General features: G+C 39.7%; 1 protein-coding gene across 3 annotated transcripts in view; it reads left to right on the forward strand.

Annotated features, from left to right (window-relative positions):
• Nucleotides 1-35: 35 nt before the first annotated feature.
• SLC30A6 (solute carrier family 30 member 6) overlaps nt 36-20657 on the forward strand; it is a 56575-nt gene continuing 35953 nt past the window's right edge. For 2 of the 3 annotated variants that reach the window (XM_023216399.2, XM_023216400.2), the window contains exons 1-5: nt 36-92; nt 7284-7370; nt 10402-10486; nt 11684-11726; nt 18936-19001. In XM_023216399.2, the coding sequence (XP_023072167.1) occupies nt 90-92; nt 7284-7370; nt 10402-10486; nt 11684-11726; nt 18936-19001 (284 nt within the window). In that variant the 5' untranslated portion in view covers nt 36-89. Of the gene's footprint in view, nt 93-7283; nt 7371-10401; nt 10487-11683; nt 11727-18935; nt 19002-20657 lie in introns of those variants that run through there. The other variant, XM_026454754.1, reaches the window with a different exon arrangement.

Here is a 20657-nt window from a genome sequence, read left to right on the forward strand (position 1 = left end):
CAATCGCCCACTGGTGCCCCACCCCTTCCGTTCTGGGAAAACTCGAGCACACAGAAAGGCTTCCGGCGGGAGCTGTGCTGCTCCTTATCATGGTGAGTTGGCTGTTGGGCTGAGGGTTTCGGCTGTAGCTGATTCGGTTTATCTTATCTGGTCCCTAAGCGGCCTTGAAATCCCTCAGCCACCCGGAGGAGGGGTCATTGAAGTTGAAGTCGGGCCCCTTGGCTGGAGCGGCTGTCTCCCAAAATGTTCTCCTCAGAGTTCTGGTCCCCTTTGGTCCCTCACCTGTGCCGCAGGCGCACACGATCCAGGCCCCGCTGCAGGCCGAGCTTTCAGCTCCTGGCGAGTTTCTGACTTCCCTGTGCCTAGATTTCTTTAATGTAATAAAAGTCTTTGCCAGCGTCAACAACTAGACCACCAACAAAAGATCTGAAAAGAAGCCCACAGCAACAACTCTAATAGTGATTCTTAGAGGAGTGGCGATAACGCCAGCGGAAATAAAGAAGGTTATTAATAGGGTTTTAAGGCAGACGCCTCTCTCTGCAATTTGGCTTTACTAAATATTAAGTAGCCTGATTACGGCAGCAACTTTCATAAGCGGAGTAACCACAGAAAGTCACGGTGTTGGTAGGACGTCTTTTTTTTTTTTTTTTTTTTTTTTTTTTTTTTTTTTTTGAGACGGAGTCTCGCTCTGTCACCCAGACTGGAGTGCAGTGGCCAGATCTCAGCTCACTGCAACCTCTGCCTCCCGGGTTCAGGCCATTCTTCTGCCTCAGCCTTCCGAGTAGCTGGGACTACAGGCGCCCGCCACTGCGCCCGGCTAGTTTTTTGTAATTTTTAGTAGAGATGGGGTTTCACCGTGTTAGCCAGGATGGTCTTGATCTCCTGACCTCGTGATCCGCCCGTCTCGGCCTCCCAAAGTGCTGGGATTACAGGCTTGAGCCACCGCGCCCGGCCTTGGTAGGACGTCTTATTGCTGCTTTGTTTCTGCGTTTGTAGAAACTAGTGGAAGACCCAGTAGACGTAATGGCTGTTGGGATATGGTGTTTTCTCTCAAATTTGTTAGAATTGGTCATTGTTTACCTTTAGAGCTCAAATATATAGCTATGAACTTTATTTAAAAATAAGCAGTTGGTTGGGATTTCAAGTGTCAGATTGGTGTGTGCCTTTTGAAAATGCATTTATTAGAAAAATTCATGGAGTACTTACTGATAACCTACGTATGAAAGAGACCACGTTTCTGTGCCTAAGCTTTTGTCACTGTACTAAGTTTTTTACGTCAGTGGATATGGTAGGGAAAATGTCTTATTCACACTATGTTACGTAAATTTTCTGTAATCCTTTTGCACACAGAAAATGGGTAAAAGTTTACCCTTTTTGGCTAATGATCAAATAGCCTTCAGTTATGCTCTTTTTCAAAACATTCACCATTGTGTAGCTTGTAGCCAGAGTTATATTTCTAAAATTTGACCACATCACTCCCTTACTCAAATTTTCTTTTTTTTTTTTTTTTTGGTAGCACTCAAGATAAAGTCCTATTTAGCATGGCATGCGAAGCCACTCATTATCAAGATTCTTACTTTTACAGCCTCTTTTGTTGTTGTTGTTTTTGAGATGGAGTTTCGCTCTTGTTGACCAGGCTGGAGGGCAATGGCGCGATCTCGGCTTACCACAACCTCCGCCTTCCGGGTTCATGCGATTCTCGTGCCTCACCTTCCCGATTAGCTGGGATTACAGGAATGCACCACCACGCCTGGCTAATTTTGTATTTTTAGTAGAGATAGGGTTTCTCCTTGTTCAGGTTGGTCTCGAACTCCTGACCTCAGGTGATCCTCCTGCCTCTGCCTCCCAAAGTGGTGGAATTACAGTAGTGAGCCACCGTGCCTGGCCACAGGCTTTTTTTTTTTTTTTTTTTTTAATTGCATACACGTATGTAACATCCGTATTTCAGCCACAGTGAATAGCTTGCAAATCATGCTGTATGAACTGAGCCTTTGTACCAACTTTGCATATGTTCTTCCATCTGCCTGAATTGTTCCCTGTCCTCTACCAGCTGTCCTTATCAGAATAACCCTTATATATCCTTAACTATTTTTCATGAGCCTTTCCCCCATGTTCCAGTATACTGTTAGTTGCTTCTCCTTTGTGCTGTGGTGGTACCTTGTGCTTTTATACATACACACACACACCAGTTTTGTAACATAAAGCTGCACAAAACGAATACATACAATAGAAACTTGCCTATAATACTGATGATTTGAAGGGATTTGAAGGTAAAGGGACAAGAGACTTAAAATTCAGAGGTCTTTCAGGTTATACACCTTCATTAACTCACAGCCCTAATTTAATAAAGTAAAACTTGAATCTCTTGTGCTTTTTACTGCCAACATCTGTAATCCTTACAGACTGTGTTAAAATTGTGTATTTATTTGTTTTTCTCACTTTCTAGACTGTAAGCTCATTGAGAGCAGGACCTATGTGTTTCACTCTGGTATTCCCGGAGCTTTGTATAGTGCCTGGCCCAGAGGAAGTTGTCAATAAACATCTGTTTTATAAGACACTGAAAACTTATGGCACTGTATCCTCATGCTTGAAACATAAGTATTAGTCATGCAGGGAAACAGTATTTAAGGTTTATTTTAAAGGATATTGAGAAAAGGTTTTGTGTTTATTAAGAACATGCTGTGTGAAAGCAGTACTTTCTTAGAAAATACAAAGAAAAATACAAATAAAACATCTGTTTTATAAAGCACTGAAAACCTATGGCACTATATTTTTATGCTTGAAACATTAGTATTAGTATTAGTCATGCAGGGAAACTTTTTTAAGGTTTATTTTTTAAAATAAGTTATTTTAAAATAAAATATTGAGAAAAAGGTTTTGTGTTTATTAAGAATATGCTATGTGAAAACAGTGCTTTCTTAGAAAATATAAATAATATAAATATATAATATTAAAATATAAATATATAAAAACAAAATATAAAGAAAAATACCCCTTGTCATTAGTGAAGTTACTAAAAAATTATAAAGCAACACAACAAGTTGAAGGCTATACTTTGATTAATGCAAAATAAGTGGCATAAAAAAACACTACAGTTTGGAATAATCTAGGAAGACTTCATTTAAGAAGTGAAACATGAAACTAAGTACTTTGTGCCCCACTCTTAATACTCTTAATCTAGTACTTGTTTCTCATTATAATGGATAAGAGCTTGAGTTAGACAGATCTGGCTTTTTCACGCAAGAGCGGTGTGATGAGACAGAGTAGACCAGTTTAACTGAAGTTGAGGATTTCTATGTGGAGAAAGAGGTAAGACTGGAAAGAAACAGGCTAAGTCATTGAAAACCTGGAAATTCTGGTTGTAAAATTTGGAGTTTATTCTGGTAGCAATGGAGAGGCAATATAATTTTGGGAAGAGTGATATGAGCATTAGGATTTTTGTTTTATTTTCATTGTCAGGATGGCATCAGAAGTGGCCTTCTGCCTCTTAGAAACATTGTTGATTCTCTTAACCTGAAACTTAAAGTTGGCTAGGGTTAAACAGAAGATGTCCAAAAATAACAGTATTAAGGAGAATTTTTTTAAATCTTTGGAACCAAAATATCTCACACGTAATTCCTTAAGAATATATATACATATGTACATACACATGTATAATATTTATACATATGTGTGTTTATTTATTTATTTATTTATTTTGAGATGAGGTCTCGCTCTGTGGCCCAGGCTGGAGTAAAGTGTGATCCTGGCTCACTACAGCTTTGACTTCCTGGGCTCACGCAATCCTCCCACCTTGGCGTCCTGAGTAGCTGGGACTACAGACGTGTACCACCATGCCTGGCTAATTTTTTTCTTTTCAATTTTTTGTAGAGACAGGGTCTCAGTATGTTGCCTAGGCTGGTCTTGAACACATGGGCTCAAGTGATCCTCCTTACTCAGCCACCCAGAGTGGTGGAATTACAGGCATGAGCCACTATGGCCAGCCAAGAAAAAAATATTAATATTAACATTTATTAACATCTAAAGTGAAAATAGCATATTCTTTTAAAACTGGATTAGCTTAGCTGTAAGGTTATACACACACAGTGGTCTTTATTTGGATATAAAAATGATAACATTTTTCTGGTGCTTTATTTTTACTTTTTTCACCTTTCTATTATGAAAATTTTCATACATACACAGAAGTAGAGAGACCATAATAGGAGCCTCCTTGTACCTGTCACGTGGCAGCAACAATTATCAACACTCTGCTGTTGTTTTTCCTATGCCAAATATCTAGTGCTTGGCCTTTTTTCCTGCTTTTCCTGAGTCTCAGCATAGTGCAACTAATGATGCCTAAGCTTTGAAGAAATGAGTTATCCCTCCTTATAACCACTTAATTGCTCTCTAGATGCTATGTAGGAAAATCATGCTTGCATTGGATTTGAAAGTTTTTTACATTTATAATTTTTTTTTTTTTTTGAGACGGAATCTCACTCTGTCACCCAGGCTGGAGTGCAGTGGCACAATCTCAGCTCACTGCAAGCTACGCCTCGCCTCCCAGGTTCGCACCATTCTCCGGCCTCAGCCTCCTGAGTAGCTGGGACTACAGGTGCCCACCACCACGCCCGGCTAATTTTTGTATTTTTAGTAGAGACGGGGTTTCACCGTGTTGGCCAGGATGGTCTCGATCTTTGACCTCGTGATCCACCCGCCTCGGCCTCCCAAAGTGCTGGGATTACAGGCTTGAGCCACCACGCCCGGCCTACATTTATAATTTTTTAATACCTCAGTTTCACTGCTTTCTGGGGCTTCAGTGTTTGAGTCAAATTGACCAACTTTAGTGAGGTAGAAATGTAATAAGGTTGGTATAGTGATTGTGGCTTTTACCATCTAGGAAAGTATTTCATTAAAATTCATATCAAAAAATTTATGTTTGTGGCACTTAGCAATCAAATTACTGTGTATGAGCCATTTAAAATTGTGAAGGATTTTTTTCCCCCTGTAATGATACTTTCTTTTGGAATGACAAAATATTCTCTTTAAAAGTAGCTATATAGAGTTTTGCTTTTGGAAACCTATACCAGAAAAATTAATAGGGCCATGCCAAATTTTCAGCATAAAAAAAGGCTAAGTATTTTTTAATGATAACTGAAACAATTAGTAATCACAGGTCTTTTGGCACTATTCCCGTTCTTACCAGTAGACATCACAAATTCGATTCATTATAGCACACGCTTAAAGTACCGTTTTTTTGCCTTCTTCATACGTAAGTTTCTGCCTCATTATCAGTACTACATCATAGAAAAATGACGGGAATGGTTTTCACCAAATTTGGGACAGTCTGATTTTTAATACGGCAAACAGGATATTTACTCCTTCGCCGCAGGATGAGGCTGCAATAGAGTGAATATCCTGTTTGCTGTGTAGCCTATGTTTAAAATCAGACTGTCTTCCTCAAAAGCAGCTGGAACTGAGGTTCAAGAGATGGATGTGACTGTGTATAGGGAGAGGCATACCATTTTTATTTTTAAAGTATCAACAGAAATCATGATTTCACATTAACAGTACAAAGTCACAAATGTGAATAATGAGCAGGTATTGATTTGGCCAGCTTTATAAATGTGTAACTTTTAAAACTGGGTTATTTATCTTCTTAAAAATAATTTGTGGAAGCTCGTTGTGTATAGAGAAAATTGGCCTATTGTCTGTTGTGAATTACAATTTTTTTTCAGTTTGACCTGAAATCTTTTTTCCCCCTTTAGGGTATTACATTCGCCCATGAAATTTTATAGTAAAATCAATCAATTTTTTTTTCCTTTAGAACTTCTTGGTTTTTATGTCCTATTAAGAAAGGCTTCCCCCAAATCCCAGATTATAAAATAATACATCTAGGCCGGGCGCGGTGGCTCAAGCCTGTAATCCCAGCACTTTGGGAGGCCGAGACGGGTGGATCACGAGGTCAGGAGATCGAGACCATCCTGGCTAATACGGTGAAACCCCGTCTCTACTAAAAAATACAAAAAAACTAGCCGGGCGACGAGGCAGGCACCTGTAGTCCCAGCTACTCGGGAGGCTGAGCCAGGAGAATGGCGTGAACCCGGGAGGCGGAGCTTGCAGTGAGCTGAGATCAGGCCACTGCACTCCAGCCTGGGCGGCAGAGCAAGACTCCGTCTCAAAAAAAAAAAATAAATAAATAAAATAATAATACTAATAATAATACATCTAGGCTTTCTTCAATCAAGTACTCTATAATTCTGTATTTTAATTTTCAAAATAATAACATATTAGAGTAAGGAGTATGGTAAGGGTGAAACATTGCCTTGATCAAAATACCATTTATTGACTGGCTCATATTTTCTCCCACTGATATTGGATACTGCCTTTCTCATAAGTTAATTTCTCATATGTGTTTGAACTCTCCTTTCTGCTAAGGCTTTCCCATATGATTTCCTAAACTTGGGTGGTAAATCCCCTGTCTTCTCTCTCATTGGTGATCCCTGTCTTTACTATCCCCAAACTGTATACTAGCAGGGTCCAGGGAGACTAGCCAGGGTGTCAGATATTTTGACTGAATGCCTAAGAAAGAATCTCAGGGGTTTTACTGTAATAGTTGCCTGAATTTGCTTTCTTTTTGAGACAGTCTCATTCTGTCACCCAGGCTAGAGTGCAGTGGCGCGATCTTGGCTTACTGCAGACTCCACCTCCCAGGCTCAAGAGATTCTCATCCCTCAGCCTCCTGAGTAGCTGGTATTACAGGTGTGCACCACCACACCCAGCCAATTTTTATATTTTTAGTAGAGATGGGGTTTCGCCATGAACTCCTGGCCTCAAGTGATCCCTCTGCCTCAGCCTCCCAAAGTGCTGGGATAACAGGCATGAGCCCCAAGCACAGCCACATATATAGCTTTAATTAGGTGAATTTTCAGTAGAAATTTCCAGTAGAGCTGTTTGGCAAACTGTTTCTTTTTTGGTTCAAATTGCCTTATCCATTTAAAAATAGAGTGTGGTCTGGAGCTAAAAAGCCTGGATTTGAATTTCTGCTCAGCCATTTACTAGCCCTGTGACTTTGGATGACTTACTAAAAGTTGTCTCCACCCACATAGGTTTATTGTGAATATTCAATCCATAAATATACATAAAATATCTAGAATAAGTGCTTGGTGTATATTGAGTACTTAATAAATATTGGTTATTATTACCACTATCTCATACCATATCATAGGAACCACTATATCATATCATAGGAACTCTGAAGATGATTAAATATTTAAATGCTGATTTGTATATTGTTTGTTTGAAAGGGGACAATTCATCTCTTTCGAAAACCACAAAGATCCTTTTTTGGCAAGTTGTTACGGGAATTTAGACTTGTAGCAGCTGACCGAAGGGTAAGTTATTCCTTAACCCCAATTTTAATTATTGCACAAACAACATTATAACATTGAAGAAAGATAATTTTTAAGGCAAATAGAAATCACTCTTGATCCCACCACACTGTTTTCATTTTTCTATGTTGGAAAAGTGTTTTTTTAGTGTAAAATTGCAGTCATTTGGTGTTAAATTGTTTTGCTTTGGTAGGAAGCTTCTGTTAAAGTTTTGATTCTAATTCTGAACTGTTTTAAAGAAAAATGGTTTTGTGGTTGCTTTTGGTTATTAAGTTTTCAAAAAATTAAATGGATCCAGTCTAAAGCCGTGTTTTCTCTTTTATTTGTTTTTTTTTTTTGAGATGGAGTTTCACTCTTGTCGCCCAGGCTGGAGTGCAATGGCATGATCTGGGCTCACTGCAACCTCTGCCTCCTGGGTTCAAGCGATTCTCCTGCCTCAGCCTCCGGAGTAGCTGGGATTATAGGCATGGGCCACCACGCTCGGCTAATTTTTTGTATTTTTAGTAGAGATGGGGTTTCTCCATGTTGGTCAGGCTGATCTTGAACTCCTGACCTCAGGTGATCCACCCACCTCAACCTCCCAAAGTGCTGGGATTACAGGCCTGAGCCACCGCGCCTGGCCCATGTTTTCTCATTTTTAATGTAGAGCAAGAAAAATATGTCATGTTTTGAGACTGTAAATAAAAAGATGTAATTGCCATCCTTTTAGGCCGCCAATTTAAACCTTCTAGTTACTGTGTTTCATGCTTCTCATTGTTGTCTAAATGATAAATTCTCTTAGGGAACTGACTATCTCTATTTTGCTCACCTTTTTATAGAAGTACAATATAAGCATCCAGTAAATATTTGATGACTTTTAAGTAAAGCCAGCTTCAATGAAACAATAATAAACAGTACCAGTGGGCAGTCCAATTGAAACTCTGCCATATTTTCACTATTTTTCAAGTCCCTTATCTTAATTTGCTTCCTTATCCAGCTTAGATTCTATGCTCCATCATTATCATTTCCCTCCTTTTTGTTCTTTTTTTCTGAGATGGAATCTTGCTATATTATCCAGGCTGGTCTTGAACTCCTGGGCTCAAGGGATCCTCCTGCCTCAGCCTCCTGAGTAGCTGGGATTGCAGGTGTACACCACCACTCCCAGCTAGTATCATTTTCTTTTACATGCTCTCAACTCTTTTGTGCTCCCCTTCCCTGTGTCTTAATTCCTGGAAAATCCCCAATCTTCATTAAGTTCACTTTCTTTTCTTTTCTTTTCTTTTCTTTTCTTTTCTTTTCTTTTCTTTTCTTTTCTTTTCTGTTCTGTTCTGTTCTGTTCTTAGATGGAGTCTTGCTCTGCTGCCCAGGCTAGAGTGCAGTGGCATGAGCTCAGCTCACTGCAACCTCCACCTCCCGAGTTCAAGCGATTCTCCTGCCTCAGCCTCCCAAGTAGCTGGGATTACAGACACGTACCACCAGGCCGAGCTAATTTTTGTAGTTTTAGTAGAGATGGGGTTTCACCATGTTGGCCAGGATGATTTCGATCTCCTGACCTCATGATCCGCCCGCCTCGGCCTCCCAAGGTGCTGGGATTACATGCGTGAGCCACTGCGCCCAGCCAAGTTCACTTTCTTTCTACTCTGTACTTGCATCTAAGCAACTGAATGTAACCTGAGAGAAACAAAACCATGCAACTGGTCTCACTTTGAATTCATGATCAGACAGACCATTAGTGCTGCCTGTATTTCTTTCATTCTATATTTCCTTCGTTCATTCAATTTTCCAATTTCCTAGATGGCTATTTCATACCATGTTCTTTCATTTCTATCCTCAAGCTTCTAATACCATCTTCATCCTCACCCTAACCCAATGATCTTGCTTCCTGTTTCACCAAGGGAAAAGAAGTAATCAGAAGAAAACTTCTACATCCTGTCATTAGCACATCAGCCATCACTCTGCCTTCCCTCCTATTTCTCTGGACAAGCTTTCAGTTATCCTCTATAAAGCCAGTTCTTTCACTTGTTACCTGCTGAAAGATGATGTCCGTATAATTGTTCTGTTTCTTGCATCATTGTTTTTCTTGCATCATTCTCTTCTTTCTTGCATCGTAATTATATGTTATAAGTTCCACTCTCAGGGCTGCTTCATTTCTCAGCTTCCTTTTGTAGCAAACCTCCTTGAAAGAATTATCAGTGCACTATATTCACCTTCTCTTCTCCCCATCTCTATTAAACACGTACCAGTTTGGCACTGGTCCCCACTAATTTACGTAAACAGCTTTTACAAGGTAACCAAAAACCTCTGTGTTGCGAAAATCACGATCTTTCCTTATTTCTCATCTTACTTGATTGATGTTGAACAGCCAAGGTCAGTACTTTCTTTTTTTTTTTTTTGAGACAGTCTCGCTCTGTCGCCCAGACTGGAGTGCAGTGGCATAATCTCGTCTTACTGCAACCTCCGTTTCCCTGGTTCAAGCGATTCTCCTGTCTCAGCCTCCCAAGTAGCTGGGATTGCAGGCACCTGCCACCATGCCTGGCTGATTTTTTTATTTCAGTAGAGATGGGATTTCACCATGTTGACCAGGCTGGTCTTGAACTCCTGACCTTCACCCGCCTCGGCCTCCCAAAGTGCTGGGATTACAGGCGTGAGCCATTGCACCTGGACAAGATTAGTAACTTTTAGGAACATCATTATGCCCTTTATTCAGATTCACCAGTTGCTTACCTTTTACCCCATTTGCTTCATCATTGTCTCTATAATATGTACCTATGGAGACAAAATGCATATGTATATATATTTTTCTCAACTATTTGAGAATTTCTATGTCAGAATTTATTTCCTCTTGAACAACTCTCCTTCTGGAATTATTCCTTTAAATTTGTATACTATAACTTAGCTGATGACACTTTTGGTAGATGTGGAAAGTGTGACACAGACTTTTTGAAGGAAGTTACATTTATTCCTTTGAATATCAGAGTATAAATTATAGCAACTTGAGCAGACCCTGTGAAATTTATCACTTGTGTACACATAAGAGTGATTTTTATTTTCACAGTCCTGGAAGATACTGCTCTTTGGTGTAATAAACTTGATATGTACTGGCTTCCTGCTTATGTGGTGCAGTTCTACTAATAGTATAGGTATGTCACCTTTGTATTTTTATGGAGTTGTTATTTTCACTTTTGTTTTTCTCATTGGAAATAAAGGTATATCTTATATAGAATATATTCTGAAATGTATTTAACTCAAATGATTTAAATAAGGGAATATATTTAAAACTTCCTTGTAAACTATAAAACTTTGTTCATTTGTTAGCGTTGTATCTTTTTTTTTTTTTTTTTTACGTTTTTTTCCTTTTAAAATATATTTTAAAGTAGAAATGGGGTCTCACCATGTTGCCCAGGCTGGTCTCAAACTCCTGAGCTCAAACGATCTACCCACCTCGGCCTCCCAAAGTGCTGGGATTACAGGCGTAAGCCACAATGCCTGGCCATTTTCATTTTAAATAAGCTGTTATTAAAAAAAAAAAAAATCATTAAATCTATTTGGAGATTTGTTTTTGTTTGTTTGTTTGTTTGTTTGTTTTTGAGACGGAGTCTCACTCTGTTGCCAGGCTGGAGTGCAGTGCTGTAATCTTGGCTCACTGCATCCTCCGACTCCCTGGTTCAAGCGATTCTCCTGCCTCAGCCTCCCAGGTAGCTGGGATTACAGGCACACACCACCAGGCCCAGCTAATTTTTGTAGTTTTAGTAGAGATGGGGTTTCACCATGTTGGCCAGGATGGTTTCGATCTCCTGACCTCATGATCTGCCCTTCTCGGTGTTCCAAAGTGCTGGGATTAGAGGTGTGAGCCACCGCGCCCAGCTGGAGATTTGTTTTTAATGTAATAGATTAAAACTTTAGTTTATACAATTTATAAGTTAGATTTTTAGGTTTGTTGGCTTTTCCTTAAAAAGGGAGTTCTGTAATTTTTTCTTGTATCTTAATTTTTTGTGTTTTTTAATGCATTGTTCTTTTGTTCTGTTATTCAAACAATACATTTGAAATAGTGCTGAGATTACAGAAGCAGGCAGAAAAATGGTCACAGGGCTTTTTAACATTCATTGCTTCATTTTTCCTAATGGAGAAATCAGGTTGGGAGGTAAGCTTTTCTACCAACCAACTTTGGCTACATATATTGATCAAATTTACTAGATAACTGGCAATATATCAGGTTGGCCAGTGACTCAAAAGGTTTTTTGGTGATAGATACCCCTGGTAGAAATAATTTGGGTGACTTGCTGTATTTTTTTAGAGGGGTCAGTAATATTTTAATCATTTTTTTGGTTGTTTTGCAGCTTTAACTGCCTATACTTACCTGACCATTTTTGATCTTTTTAGGTAAGTTTTTAGGAAATCTTAATGTTTTGGAGCCAATAAGGAATTTGGTAGAAATGTGGTATAGCCATATAATTCAGCAATAAAAACAACAGCTACTGATATCGTATAAGAAAACAATAAAAACATTATACTGTGAAGACAATCATAAAGGACCACATATTGTATGATTTCATTTATATGAAATGTCCAGAACAGGCAAATCTATGGAGAGAAAAAGTAGATTATGAAGAAGTTTTCTTTGTTTAAAGGAAAGTAATCTAAATAAGTAAGATTATCAACATAGAACAAACACACAAACAACAATAGTTAGAGACATAACAATAATTAGAGGCTGGGTGGGGTGGCTCATGCCTGCAATTCCAGCACTTTGGGAGGCCAAGGCGGGTGGATCACTTGAGGTCAGGAGTTTACGACCAGCCTGGCCAGCATAGTGAAACCCTGTCTCTACTAAAAATACAAAATTAGCCAGGCATGGTGGCTTGTGCCTGTAGTCCCAGCTACTTGGGAGGGTGAGGCATAAGAATCGCTTGGACCCAGGAGGCAGAGGTTACAGTGAGCCGAGATTATGCCACCACACTCCAGCCTAGGCAACAAGGGTGAAACTCAGTCTCAAAAAACAAAAAACAAAACATTTATAAATGTGATTATATTAAAGTTAAAAACTCTAGGTAGTAAATGTCACCATAAACAGAGAATAACCTGAGAAGATATTTGCAATTCATACCTCAAAGGACTAATTTTGCTAATATTTGAAGGGCCCTACAATTTAATAAGACGAAGACCCAATAAAAGAAAAGGAAGAAAAAAATTTATAATACATACAGAGAGTTTACAGAACAGGAACTATAAATGACACTTATGAAAAGTTGCTCATCTTCACTAACAGTAAGAGAAATGCAAATTAAAATTACTCGAAGATGCTGTTTTGCCTGTCACGTTGGGAAAGATTAAAAAATTTGAGTATAGCTGTATTGTTGAGTGTGTTAGGGAAACACGTGCTCTTTTGTTTTTAAAAAGATGGCTTTATTCGGCTGGGCGCAGTGGCTCATGCCTGTAATCCCAGCACTTTGAGGAGCTGAGGAGGGCAGATCACAAAGTCAGGAGTTCGAGACCAGCCTGGTCAATATGGTGAAACCCCATCTCTACTAAAAATACAAAAATTAGCCAGGCATGGTGGTGGACATCTGTCGTCCCAGCTGCTTGGGAGGCTGAGGCAGGAGAATTGCTTGAACCTGGGAGGCAGAGGTTGCAGTGAGCTGAGATCGCGGCACTGCACTCCAGCCTGGACAACAGAGCGAGACCCCATCTCAAAAACCAAAACAACAACAACAACAAAAAACACCAGTTCACTGTAAATGTGAATGTTTGAATGTTTATTTTTGGATTCTCAGATCTGTCCCATTGATCTGTATGTCTGTCCTTTATGCCAGTACCATCAGTCTTGATTACTGCAGCTCTGTAGTAGGTTTTGAAATTGGAAAGTGTGAATATTCCAGCTTTGTTCTTTTTCAAGATTGTTTTGGCTAAACAGGCATTCTTTTTTCTCAGGCTGGAGTGTAGTGGGTTGACCTCGGCTCACTGCAGCCTCAGTCTTTACCTCCTGAGCTCAAATGATGCAACTCAGCCTCCTGAGTGGGTGGTACCACAGGCTTGTGCCACTACATCTGCCTAATTTTTTGATATTTTGTAGAAATGAGGTCTTCCTATGTTGCCCAGGCAGGTCTCAAATTTCTGGGCTGAAGTGATCCTCCTGCCGTTCCCTCTCAAAGTGTTGGGATCACAAGCGTGAACTACCTGTCCTGGCTGGAAACAGGCACTTTCATACATTGCTGATGGGAATATAAATTGGTGCAGCATCTCGAGGGCAGTTTGGCAATATCAATTAAATTTAGAAATGCCCATAACCGGCCGGGCGCGGTGGCTCACGCCTGTAATCCCAGCACTTTGGGAGGCCGAGGCGGGCGGATCACAAGGTCAGGAGATCGAGACCACAGTGAAACCCCGTCTCTACTAAAAATACAAAAAATTAGCCGGGCGCCGTGGCGGGCACCTGTAGTCCCAGCTACTCAGGAGGCTGAGGCAGGAGAATGGCGTGATCCCAGGAGGCAGAGCTTGCAGTGAGTCGAGATCACGCCACTGCACTCTAGCCAGGGGGACAGAGCGAGACTCCATCTCAAAAAAAAAAGAAATGCCCATAACCTTAAACATAGCAGTTCCTTTTCTAGTAATTTATGCTACAGACACATTCCTGTGGTTAAAAATGAGTTGCATATGAGGTTATTCAGTACAAAAGATTGGAAACAATCAGTATGTGAATGATGAAATAAATTATGGGGCATGTATACCCTATATTTTGGTACATATATATCATGGAATTCTCAAACTTGACCATACATCACAATTACTTGGAAGGTCTTGTTAAAATACATATTGCTCCATTTCCAGAGTTACTTATTCAGAAGGCCTAGGGTAGGACCCAAGAATTTGCATTTCTAGCAACAGATGAAACCGATCCTGCTGGGTATAGGGAACCCACTTATCTATGTAATTAAATATTATGTAGCCTTAAACAATAAAGCCAAAGCATTTTATGGTTTAGAGGTCCTAATGAGGGGAAAAAGCAAGATATACAACAATGTATATAGTATGCTGCAATTTGCATTAAAAAGGGGGAAAGAGTAAGAATACACGCATGTTTACACATCCACACACTACAGTCATTTGCTTGTATTTGCGTAAATATACATAGGAAGGATAAACAAGAAACTGATAGTAATAGGTGTCTTTAAGGAGGAAGACTCTGGCAGGGAGACATAATTTAAAATCTTCCCACTATATATCTCTTTTGTAAATTTTGAATTTTAATTGTATAAATAAAATGCCAATTTAAAAATAAATAAAAGCAGATTAAGTTTGTTACTGCCAAGAGTGGTGTCTCATGCCTGTAATCCCAGTGCTTTGGGAGGCTGAGGCAGGAGGACATTTGAGCCCAGGAGTTTGAGGCTGCAGAGAGCTATGATCTAAGCACTGTACTCCAGCCTCAGTGACAGAGATACGCCCTATAGACCAGGTACAGTGGCTCATGCCTGTAATCCCAGTACTTTGAGAAGCCAAGGTGAAAGGACTGCTTGAGCCCAGGAGTTCAAGATCAGCCTGGGCAATACAGTGAAACCTCATCTCTACAAAAAATTTTAAAAATTAGCCGAGTGTGGTGGTACACACCTGTAATCCCAGCTACTCACTGAATGGTAGGCATTAGGATCACTTGAGCCCAAAAGGTTAAGGCTGCAGTGAGCTATGATTGCACCATTGTACTCCAGTCTTGGGTCTTGGTGACAGACTGATACCTGTCTCAAAAAAAAAAGGATTTTATTTTATTTGTTTTTGAGACAGGGTCTCACCCTGTCACCCAGGCTGGAGTGCAGTGGCACGATCTTGGCTCACTGCATGCAGCCTCCGCCTCCCGGGCTCAAGCGATTCTCCTGTCTTAGCCTCCCGAGTAGCTGGGATTACAGGTGCCCACCACCATGCCCGGCTAATTTTTGTGTTTTTAGTAGAGATGGGGTTTCACCATGTTGGCCAGGCTGGTCTTGAACTCCTGACCTCAGGTGGTCCTCCCGCCTCAGCCTCCCTAAGTACTGGGATTACAGGCGTGAACCACCGCGCTCAGCCCATTCATACACTTTAAAAAGTTACTTTGGGGAATAATTACTAATGTTCCCAACCATATTTGATAATAATAAACTAATGGTAATAAAAATAGTAAAATTTTAAAACTAAAGTAATGATGTTTCCCTAATGTCTTAAGGTTCATAAGGAAAATCTTTTCATGTAATGTGAAGAAGTTTCTTTCTTTAGGGGCTCATAATCTGCCATATGAGTTAGCTATCGATATATAATGTTTCAGATGAAAGGTGTGATTTAGATTCATCTAGAGCTTCATTAATATCCAAACACAGAAGAAAGTGGTTATCTGATTTTAGACTATTGTTAATAAATGCTACTGTTTTACAAAGAGGTGTAGAAATATATTTTAATGGAGAACATTAATACCAAAGTGGTGTTATTAAACTATGGAAATTAAAATAATTTATGCATATAAATAAAATCAAACATATTGAATGATTTGTTAATAAATGGGTGCTGATTTTTAGATTTATGTAGTAATGGGAAGTAAGTTCAGTTAGTGTACCATATTTCATCAAACATTAGATGTCAACAGTTTTAAGACAAATACTTATTTTATGTGTCCCCAAGAAAAATGCTACTAATTCAGCTGTGATGTACTGTAAGTTGTAAGACTAACCCTGATTTGAGAAGTATTAAGATGTGAAAAAACATGTACTTCTTAAAAGTGATGAACTGTAGAAAAAGTTTCAGAGATTTTTATCCATTTTTAAGGGTAAAATTTTCAAAAGTTAATGTTTAGACACTGAATTTTTCAGATTTCTTATTAGTAACAAATATCATCTATAAAGTATTATTTACGAAGAAAAATTTTACGATTAATAATTGAAGCTTTGGCCGGGCAAGGTGGCTCACGCCTGTAATCCCAGCACCTTGGGAGGCCGACGCTGGCAGATTCCCTGAGCTCAGGAGTTGGAAACCACCCTGGGCAACGTGGTAAAAACCCATCTCTACTAAAATACCAGAAAATGAGGTGGGCATGGTGGTGCACTCTTGTAATCCCAGCTACTCAGGAAGCTGAGGTGGGAGAATTGCTTGAGCTTGGGAGGTAGAGGTTGCAGGAGCCAGGATTGTGCCACTGCATTCCAACTTGGGCGACAGAGTAAGACTCCACCTCAAAAAAAAACATAAATAAATAAATTAATGATTGAAGCTTCAATTGTATATTTTGTTTTTCTTTTCTTTTCTTTTCTTTTTTTTTTTTGAGACAGGGTATTGCTGTGTCACCCAGGCTGAGTACAGTGACATAGTCATGGCTCACTGCAGCTGCAATCTCCTGGGCTCAGGCGATCCTCCTACCTCAGCCTCTGGGGTACCTGAGACTACAGGTACTCACCACCACACCTGGCTAATTTTTGCATATTTTTGTGGTGACAGGGCATGACATGTTGCCTAGGCTGGTCTTGTACTCCTGGGCTGTCAAATAATCCACCTGCCCTGACCTCCCAGAGTGCTAGGATTACAGGCATGCGCCACCATGCCCAGCCTAATTGTATATTTCTGACTGCAGAAACTCATTTGGCTGCCTTTATCCAATGCAACTTGAAAAATCATCCATCCATTCAAAACCAACCTAGATGATTTGCTTAACTTCAATGTAAATACCATATTCTTGCTACTTACATGAATTGGAAGTGAGGTTAGCACACTATATGAACCCTGTCATGAGTGTGAAGTACTCTCAAGGAGTTAGCTAGAGCTCCTTTGATTGCAGCCATCAGACTTCCACTGAAGCTATACTGGGGGAGCAAAGGTGTAGGATACTTAATTCTACAGATTCAGGGGTGTTAATGGAATCTGAGGGCAGAGGTTTAGCTGGGCTCCACTGTAAGAATCAAACTTTTCTTCATCTGTCATCTCTGTTCCCTGTGTGTGGACATTGTTGAGCTATTTTCTTCCTGTAGGTCAGCATTCCCTACTCCCAAATCCAGGGATAGAAATATAAATACTGCTCCAAATTTTCAAATTTGCATTTCCATCATTCAATAAAGCAGCCAAATTAAGCCTGGAATGCCTTGGTTCCAGTTCCAAATCCTACTTCAAAATCCAGAGCAGCATTTTGACCCAGCTTAGGTTACATGCGTCAGGTGCCTGTCTATGGATGAGTCAGCTGTGGCCAGGGAGTAGGGTCATGTTAAGAACATACCAGTTCCCAGCCAGGCGCGGTGCCTCGCACCTGTAATCCCACTACTTTGGGAGGCCGAGGTGGGTGGATTACAAGGTCAGGAGTTCAAGACCAGCCTGGCCAACATGGTGAAACCCCATCTCTACTAAAAATACAAAAGTTAGTCAGGCATGGTGGTGCATGCCTGTAATCCCAGCTACTCAGGAGGCTGAGGCAGGAGAATCACTTGAACCCGGGAGGCGGAGATTGCAGTGAGCCGAGATCGCGCCATTGCACTCCAGCCTGGGCGATAGAGTGAGACTCCATCTAAAAAAAAGAACATATACCAGTTCCTGCTATAAGTTCATAGATGGAGGAAAAAAATGAAGGATAGTTAATAACTGAGAATTGAGAATGGTGAGCTAGGGAGAGAGACTCTTGGCTCCCTGCTTCATGGAACCTTTCATATTTCCATTTAGGGATTACAAAATACTTTGATGTCTTCAAGATCCATGAGATAGGAGTATATTATAAGGATGGCTTTTCGGCCAGGCGCAGTGGCTCACACCTGTAATCCTAGCACTTTAGGTGGCCAAGGTGGGTGGATCATTTGAGGCCAGGAGTTCGAGACCAGCCTGGCCAACATGGTGAAACCTCATCTCTCTACTAAAAAAAAATACAAAAATTAGCTGGGCATGGTCGTCCACGCCTGTAATCACAGCTACTTGGGAGGCTGAGGCAGGACAATCACTTGAACCTGGAAGGAAGAGGTTTCAGTAAGCTGAGATGGCACTACTGCACTCCAGCCTGGGAAACAGAGCAAGACTCTGTCTCAAAAAAAAAAAAAAAGAAATGCCTTTTATTAATCAGGTAACTAACATATTTAATTGGGTCTAACACAGATAGTTGTTACCTCAATTTCATATTGTAGTAACTTGTTTTAGAGGGAATCTCTCTACTACACTTGGAAAATGAACATAATTTTATCTCAGTCAAAATGTTGTCAAGGTATTATTAATATTTAGTTTAACTTTTAACAAAGATGAAGTGTATCAAAGTTAAAATTGTATGTGTCATTTTTTAGTATTTTCAGTTACAGAAACCATTTAGGGTGGATAACATTGTGTAGTAGAAGTATGAGTTTGGGTTCTACTTAACTGACTTGATGTATTATAACTTTATTCTGTTCCTTCACATGTTAAAATCTTAAAAGTATACCACATGTTCAGATACTCACTATGATTAGATGGTAAACTACTAGAATTAATTGTCTTAATAAATTATTAGAGTAATTTATTATTAATTTAGTCTGTGCAAACATGGATAACTTTCAGCCACTTAGGAATTCTGAAAACTTAATTTATCTTCACATGTTCTCTTCTAGTTCTAACACTAAATTTATTTTTCTTTTTACTTAGTTTAATGACATGTTTAATAAGTTACTGGGTAACAATGAGGAAACCTAGCCCTGTCTATTCATTTGGGTAAGTTCAAATTATTTTATTTTTTGTTAACTTATGACTACTAAGATATTATTTATAGTAGATAATAAAGAGTTAGCTAGAGTATTTCTGGAAAATAAATGCTGCGTACTTAGTGAAATGATGATCAGATAGTGAAAATAGATAGGCTGGGCACAGTGGCTTACACCTGTAATCCCAGCACTTTGGGAGGCTGAGGCATGCAGATCACCTGAGGTCAGGAGTTCGAGACCAGCCTGGCCAACATGGCAAACCCCTATCTCTACTAAAAATACAAAATTCATCCAGGTGTGGTGGCGTGCACCTGTACTTCCAGCTACTTGGGAGGCTGAGACAGGAGAATCGCTTGAACCCAGGAGGCGGAGGTTGCAGTGAGCCAAGATCGTGCCATTGCACTCCAGCCTGGATGACAGAGCAAGACTCCATCTCAAAAAAAACAAAAGAAAATAGAAAAGCATCTTCCAAGAAACATAAATATTTAAGGTATAAATCATATTAAAATAAAATGTTCACATTAGGTTTTTTACATTTTATAAAGCAAATGTTTAAAGTTCACATTAAGTTCTTTAATATTTTGGGAATTTCTTTTAGCTAGAGCAAGTACAAAGGATTTTCATGTTAGTGTATTTTCTAGATGTTAAATAAATGTGATATAGTTTAATATTAGGCAGTGGTAAAGATGGATTTTCATCTGAAACTGGATTTGTGATAGCAATGGATCAACAAATAATTTGAGATTTGTTTCCATAATTTTACTTTTTTTATTTTTTTATTTTATTTATTTATTTATTTATTTTTTTGAGACGGAGTCTCGCTCTGTTGCCCAGGCTGGAGTGCAGTGGCCGGATCTCAGCTCACTGCAAGCTCTGCTTCCTGGGTTCACGCCATTCCCCTGCCTCAGCCTCCTGAGTAGCTGGGACTACAGGCGCCCGCCACCTCGCCCGGCTAGTTTTTTGTATTTTTTAGTAGAGATGGGGTTTCACCGTGTTAGCCAGGATGGTCTCGATCTCCTAACCTTGTGATCCGCCCGTCTCGGCCTCCCAAAGTGCTGGGATTACAGGCTTGAGCCACCACGCCCGGCCTTGTTTCCATAATTTTAAAAATTACTGAGGCCAGGTGCGATGGCTCACGCCTGTAATCCTAGCACTTTGGTAGGCTGAGGCGCGAGGATTGCTTGAGTTAGAAGCCAGCCTGGGCAACATAGTGAGACTTGTCGCTACAAAAAAGTTTTTTAAATTATTGTACATGGTGGTATATACCTGTGGTCCTAGCTGCTTGGGAGGCTGAGGTGGGAGGATTGCTTAAGTCCAGGAGTTTGAGGCTGCAGTGAGCTATAATTTCATCACTGCATTACAGGTGGCAAGAGTAAGACCCTGTCTCAAAAAAAAAAAATACTGAAAGTTGAAAGGAAATAATCTTTTATATTAAAGGTTTAAAAATGTATTTAAACGTGAGTTCCTTTTAGATTCTAGGAAACAACTTGAAAGAATTTTACTTTTATTTTTACCTCAAGAGGCATATCAACCAAGGAATTTTACTTTAGTAAAAAAACTTTTGGACCAAACTTACTCTTCTTTTCCACCATAAACCATACCATTCATTTATTCTTTTGAATAAAATTAGGTTTTATTTACTTAAACAATGGGAAGAAGTAAATAT

The sequence above is a fragment of the Piliocolobus tephrosceles genome, chromosome 15 (assembly GCF_002776525.5).
Source record: "Piliocolobus tephrosceles isolate RC106 chromosome 15, ASM277652v3, whole genome shotgun sequence".
NCBI lineage: Eukaryota > Metazoa > Chordata > Mammalia > Primates > Cercopithecidae > Piliocolobus > Piliocolobus tephrosceles.